This window comes from Chanos chanos, chromosome 5 (genome assembly GCF_902362185.1).
Source record: "Chanos chanos chromosome 5, fChaCha1.1, whole genome shotgun sequence".
NCBI lineage: Eukaryota > Metazoa > Chordata > Actinopteri > Gonorynchiformes > Chanidae > Chanos > Chanos chanos.
This window is the reverse complement of record NC_044499.1, coordinates 40,026,978-40,034,011: the sequence shown is the minus strand read 5'-3', so window position 1 is coordinate 40,034,011 and position 7,034 is coordinate 40,026,978. Positions and strand designations below refer to the sequence as shown.

The window sequence follows — 7,034 nt, the reverse complement described above, 5'->3', positions numbered from 1 at the left end:
GCCAAAGCTCATGTTACCACTCCCAAAGAGAGAGACAGGGTGAGAGATAGACAGAGTAAGTAAGAGAACGAGTGTGCATCCAAGAAACAATGAGACAGGAGGAGGAGAAGTGGACAGTAGTATTTGTGATTGTTACTATTTTAAGCGATTGTGTTTTCCTCTTTTTTTTCATTTAATTTTAATAGGCACAGCCAGGTAACTCACGCAAACAGTTTCATGTCAAACCACCTAAAAAGTATGAACCGAAAAAATTTACACCGACAGAGTCTTGCAGGGAAAACAATACTTTTTTTTTTTTACATAACACAGTGTGTGTGTGTGTGACTCGGTGTGAGATAGCCCTGATTGTCTCTTTCTCTCCCTGTTTAGGGCACTGCTTGTACCTGGAAAGAGGGAAGAGTTTGTGGAATACATCACGGTCTGATTAAAACGGACTGACTTTGCTGAGGTTTTTTTTTCCCACCGACCCTCTTGTGTGCCATCTCACAGCAGCACACTGATTTCAGCACGGTTCCCAGCTCGCTGCCAGAATCATCTGGAGTCTTCACATGCTAAGCTAACAAGGCTCACACTGTGACCGCACTTATGCTGTTGACTCCTCATTCAGCGCTTCATATCTCTTTGACTTCGACGTACCACCCTGATGCTGTGAGGATCCCAATCTCTGGAGAGTTGGCCAGTTCATCCCTTAGCACTGGTGTCTTTGTTGTATTAGAATAATGGTGTTTCAATCAGGATTAATGATGTGAGCTTCACTGAGGTCTCGCAGCTACAGGTCTCCACAACGCTGACGCATGACTCCAGTTTTCCGGGGAGCCACTGCTTACCCTTTGGATTGACGACAAAAAAAAAAAACCCACCTTGCATATTTGTAAATCTAACAACATGCTTTGGTCTGTCGGTTCTTCTCTCGTTTCCTCAGTTCAGAAAGGCTGCAGAAGATTAGTTCCTGCTGAAGTGTCACACAGAGAGAGCAGAGGAAACTAATCTGTCATTTTGATGAGTGACAGAGAAATACAGGCAGTGGATGGAGCCATTATGGATGTCACTCTTGAGGATCACTCAATGACTGTATGGATGGTCCAGCTGTGGGATTATACCTGCCCTTTGTCTAAGAAAAACACCACATAAAGATCTCAGAAGTCCTGAGGATAAAATCAACTGGATTTTCTGGATTTGTTACTGCCTCTCTGCATGATATTTATTGGAAATGGGAGAGGATTTGGGATTATTCAAACGTCTGTGCCTTTTCAGCCATGGAAATCCGCTGCTTTCAATCTTTGCCATGTCTTAATCGACTTGCTGTGTTCTATGTCTGAGTGTGAGAGTAGACAGAGCATCACAGGTTAAACGAACAAGTGTCTACGTGAGTGGAGACCCAAGCCGCTGAACCGCGCGTGCGTGTGTGTGTGTGTGTGTGTAATCTCACAAATCTTTTTTAGTTTCCTGCCCTGTTTCCTGATTTGATTCTGAATCATTTCCTTCCTTTCGGTCTAGACACTCTCAGCTCTGAAGGTGTTAGGTAGAGGTCAGAAAAGAAAGTCTGTGTTGGCCTGAGTTCAGCCCAGCTGAACCGCCTTCTCCTCGACCTGACTGATCACTCCTCCTCGTTTTTGAGGCCTAGCCTACTGCTCCTGAGGATTTTTCAGTTTGTATTTTTGTAGTTATTTTTGAACATATTCTCCTCACCAGCAGCAGGCCTGAGTTTGTGCTCTTCAAAAGCTAGTCTCTAGATACAAGTAAGCTGTATTACTAGGGATGCCTCTCACCAAATATAACTGAAAGCCAGTTAAACCTCAGATTGCTTTGGCATCAGGAGAGAGAGAGAGAGAGAGAGAGAGAGAGAGAGAGAGAGGGGGGAGCTGGGATAGCGGTGTCAGACGTCATGGCTGAGCACGCTGAGCTGTTGGCAGAGATGGCGACAGTGGGGCGTCTCTCGGCCGCAGAGAGACTTAAGCATGCACAGAAACGAAGGGCACAGCAGCTGAAAGGATGGGCGCAGATGGAGAAGGAGAACGCCCGTGGAGCCAAGGCTGCCCAGAAAGGAGAGAAGGACAAGAAAAACAAGAAGGAGAAGAATAGGAAAGTGACTTTTCCCAATAACATCACTCTGCTGGAGGCTGCTGCTAGGAATGACCTGGGAGAAGGTAAGACAAAAAGAGTAAGAGAAAAAGAGGAGAAGAAAGAGAGAAAGAGAGAGAGAGAGAGGATGGCAGGAAAGATCATGAGTCCAAATTCTCACCAATTGGCATGCAAAAGCAAACCCTTAGGAATACAAAACACTTGGTACCTCACTCTTGAGTCCCAAGTTCTCATGGTTCCCATCTCTACATGTTCTGGAAGCTCTGGTTCTGTTTCTAGTTTACCTAAGTGCTCAAAAATGCTCTACATTGAGCAAAAGCATAGAGCTACAACAGAGTAGTGCTGCATTACAAATCCCTGTGACATTGTTAGGAAGTGATTCATGCTTTTTTTTTATGCAGCGCAAATCAAACATGACTCTTACTGGACAGACATGCTTTGGCTCCCTGTGGCACTATTGTTACTGTTTTCTCTGAGTAGGGTACTGTGGCTAATGGTAATTATGGGTGACTTAGTGTTTCTTTGTGTTTCATGATAATGATTAATGGCCAGTAATAGTGAGTAATCATTGCCGCTAAATACCGCTGATGTTGTGTTTGCATTTCAGTGAGGGAACTGTTGAATAGTGGAATCAGTCCAGACCTCTACAATGAGGATGGACTAACAGCCCTACACCAGGTACACATACACAAGACACCACACACATAGATGTACGCACTCACAAACACACCCACATACACATCATACACACTCACATACACATTCTCTCTCTCTCTCTCTCTCTCTCTCTTTCTCAGACAAACAAACACAGTTACCCACCCTCTCTCATACAAGTGCATGTCATTCTGTTGGTCCAGTATGTAATTTGACACTAAACTGTGTTTCTCAGGGAACACACTACACTTATCATGAGATCATCTACAAAGACAAGCACTCCCTCATGTACCTTTGTTGATAATGACAACAGAATATGAAATATTGAGTGAAATCATTTGTTGTATGTCATTACCAGTACTCACACATACATTATGATTGGCTGTGTACACACACGCATGTACGTACAAAGCCTTCTTCAACCGAGTGTACCATGGTGTTCTGCTAGCAGAATGAAGCTCTTTATGTACACAGCATAGGGTGGGAAAGGCCATGCAAATCCTGCTAACAGCTATAGGTAGATGTAAAGAGCAAAGCTGTGGATGTGTGTATACAATCGCCTCTGTGTCCTAGTGGAAAAATATTGTGTTTATTTGAGTAAATGACTCCCAGGTTTTTTTTTTGACAATGTTTTTATATTAGAAGAACCTGGAACCTCATGCAGAGCGACACACCTCTTTACAGTCAAACTGAACTCAGACTGCGTGACTGCATTATTGTGGCTGGCCCCAAAAGAAACCATAAAACGCCACAATTACCACCCAAGTCAACGTGTGTTGGTTTCCACTAGACTGCTGTCAGGTGTATATTATGCTAATGGTACTGTCTGTGTTGTGTCTTTGTACTCCTCTGCAGTGCTGTATAGATGACTTTGTAGAGGTGGTGCGCTGTCTCCTGGATGCAGGGGCGAGCGTGAACGCGTGTGACAGTGAGCTCTGGACACCGCTGCATGCGGCGGCTACGTGTGGACACACTGGCCTGGTGCAACTACTAGTGAACGCGTGAGTCTCTCTCTCTCTATCTCTCTCTCTCTCATGGCAACAGTTGTATCTGTCTCACAGTAATGACAGTAACAGCACAAGTAGTGACAGTCGAAACAGTATGATACTTCTGCATTAATAACATAAATGTTTTTTGTTTGTTTGTTTGTGTGTGTGTGTTTGTGTGTGTGTGTCAGTGGTGCGGACCTGTTGGCGGTGAATGCTGACGGGAACATGCCCTATGACCTGTGTGAAGACGAGGCCACTCTGGAGTTAATAGAGATGGTCATGTCTGAACAGGGTAAAGGACACAGTCTCAGAACCTAAACTGTCCTCTTTAGCCTTTTATACCATCGAAGTATGGAAGGGCACGATGGTGGTTTCTCTAAAACTCTTGTCTGTGAGGCTTTACTCGCAATGTAGACTTAGGAAACCTCTAGGAACTGTTGAGCGTAAATGATTGTGGATGGTCTATGTGTTTATCACTCGTCACTCTATGCTCATGCAGGGTTTGACAGTGTATAGTGCTGATAGGGAAGCCTGTGTGTGGGTGTAACTACAGGTATAACTCAGGAGCGGATCGATGAGTGTCGAGGAGCGAAGGAGAGGAATATGTTAGAGGACATCAGGAAGCTGGTGGAGACTGGAGCAAATCTGAACTCACGGGATGACCACGGAGCTACTCTGGTGAGAGAAGGAGAGCTTGGGCTATTCTCTCTTCATTTCTTTGAAGCTTAATATTCAAAAGCCTTGTCTGACTGTTTTAATATCTCTTCTACCCCTCCATCTCCCTCCCTGACTCATTCTCCCTGCTCTAGCTGCACATAGCGGCAGCTAACGGGTATGTGTCCGTGGGGGAATACTTGCTGGAGCGGAGGGTGTCGGTGGAGGAAAAGGATAATGATGGCTGGACACCGCTCCATGCTGCTGCCTGCTGGGGACAGGTCAGTACTGCAATCAGTTACCTCTCAGAGGAACCTGTAAACCAGCTCTTCTCAAACTAGGCATGCCGGTCCGCGACGAGGAAACTGCCGGTCTGCAAGGCCCTGCCGGTGCGCCAGTGAAATTATGCTCTGTGCTTCTCTCACTCACCAGGTGAAAATAGTAACATATTATTCAAGATTCCAGAATGTTAAGCAAGTTCTCGCAGATGGGAACGCTTAACATTCTAGAATCTTGCACAAAATGTTATTATTTTCAAAGCAGGAAGTTCAGTCAAGGGGGTGGGGACCTGGCTGTTTCCTCGTCGCAGACCAGTGCCGGTCCACGGCCCATAATTTGAGAAACGCTTCTCTAAACCATAATTTTTTGTTTATCATGGGTGATTTTATCTGGTGGTTTGAATGGATACTAAATCAAACTCATAGTGCAGTTTTAAATTTAGCACAATATGGTAATGTTTTCCCATCTTGGTAAATGGATTTACTCCTTGACTCTAAACTGGACTTCCGTCATGTACCCCTTAGTGTGTTTTGACCGTGGTTGTGCTGCCCTGAGTATAACCTGATTGTATGTCTGTTCTCCTCATTCAGCTCCAGATGGTGGAGCTGTTGGTGGCTCATGGGGCAAGTTTAAATGCCAAGTCTCTCCTGGATGAGACCCCTTTAGGTAAGAGAGACTTGTCTGGATATAATGTTTATGTGCATGTAACTTGACCTGTCATAGTGGTCTGTGTGAAGCTAGACTGAGGCTGTACAGATGTGTTCATGGTGACTCTGGTTCTGTAGATGTGTGTGCTGATGAGGAAGTGAGAGCGAAGATGCTGGAGCTCAAACACAAACATGATGCCATCATGAAGAGCCAGGACAAACACAAAGGCACATTACAGAGAAGAGTCTCTAGTGCAGGCAGCAGAGGGTGAGTGGTGTGTGTGTGTGTGTGTGTGTGTGAAGATGGTGTACAATGTTGAGGGGCAAGAAAAACTGAGTTGAGTTTCTTTGTGTTTTGTTACTCTCGCTACTCTGCTCATTTACTTTCTCTCCGATATCTTTCTCTGTCTTGATTTGTGTGTGTGTGTGTGTGTGTGTGTGTGTGTGTGCGTGAGCAGAAAGGTGGTCCGGCGTGTGAGTGTGAATGAACGCAGCAGTCTGTACAGGAGGGAACATCATAAAGAGGCCATGGTGTGGCAGGAGAGAGGCAGACAGATAGAACCAGCAGACGACGATGAGGACAGACAGACGGATGCTGAACTCAACCAGCATGCCGTTATGGTGAGGAGCGGACACACACACACACACACACAGACACCCATTCATTTAAGCTATAATTCAAGAGTGTTTTATTTATGGCTGTATTAAAGCGCTTACCTCTATCTGCTCTCTCTGACTGTCTCTCTTTCTCCCTCAGGTGGCAGAGTCTAGTGGTATAGCGTCACAACTAGAGGATGAAGAGAGGTTGAGAGTGTCTTCTCTGGGAAACGGGGGCACTCCTCCTTCCCTGTCCTTCTCTGTTCCAGGGGAGATGTGGAGCAGTGGGCGTATGGACCGCAGCGCTTCGTACCAGCTCACCCCTGCTCTGAGCTCCGGGGAGGGCGACGGGAGCGACAGCATGAGCCGGGAAAAATCCCACCACACGCTGGCCGACCTCAAACGGCAGAGGGCGGCCGCGAAGCTGCACAAACACCCGGCGCTTCTGCCCTCGCCAACCCCGGAGGAGCCCGAACCCACGGAGCCGCCTCCACAGGACCCTCGGCCGTCGCCCAGCCCCCAGCAGGAGGTGGGCACGACCAGTACTGTGTACTTCACTCCAGCCAGCGGAGATCCACCCCTCCTCAAACTCCGAGCCCCAGAGGAAGAGACTCCCAATACAAAAGAACCCTGCTGTGGACTCATGTAGGGAGAGGGGGGTGGGTTATCTGCACATAAACAAACACACACACACAGTCTGTCTTGGACGTTAACAGTCCTGACAGGCTGGTGAAACAAGCACCAGCACACACACACACACACACACACACACACACACACACAGAGCAAGACACACATCATATTACATATAGTGAAGTGGAGAGAATCCCCAACATAGAAAAGTTAGGTCTTTCTCATGGGCAAACAGACATGTATGATTGCCAGACCAGAACATGCAAAGTCAACACACTTATAAGGCAAAAAAGAAAACAATTCAGCAACCATTTAGAGATGCTACATTCTGGTTTTTTTTCTATTGATTATCTAATGCTTATTCACAAGATATTTTGTACGTGAAGAACGTCCTCTCTTTCAATTGACAAGCCATTTATCCCTTCCCTCAACAAAAAGTTGTTTCAAATTTTTATTTGTACGAAGCCTCAACATTGTCTGTTTCACTGTCAGAATGTAG

General features: G+C 46.0%; 1 protein-coding gene across 1 annotated transcript; it reads left to right on the top strand.

The window, feature by feature from the left end:
• The first annotated feature begins 1,853 nt into the window (after positions 1-1,853).
• ppp1r16a (protein phosphatase 1, regulatory subunit 16A) lies at positions 1,854-6,585 on the top strand. Its single transcript, XM_030775648.1, has 10 exons — positions 1,854-2,147; positions 2,690-2,760; positions 3,592-3,737; positions 3,914-4,017; positions 4,279-4,403; positions 4,535-4,660; positions 5,249-5,324; positions 5,444-5,573; positions 5,764-5,926; positions 6,063-6,585. Exons 1-10 carry the CDS (start codon positions 1,886-1,888, stop codon positions 6,549-6,551), a joined length of 1,692 nt encoding a protein of 563 aa, XP_030631508.1. The 5' UTR covers positions 1,854-1,885; the 3' UTR covers positions 6,552-6,585.
• Positions 6,586-7,034: the final 449 nt, after the last annotated feature.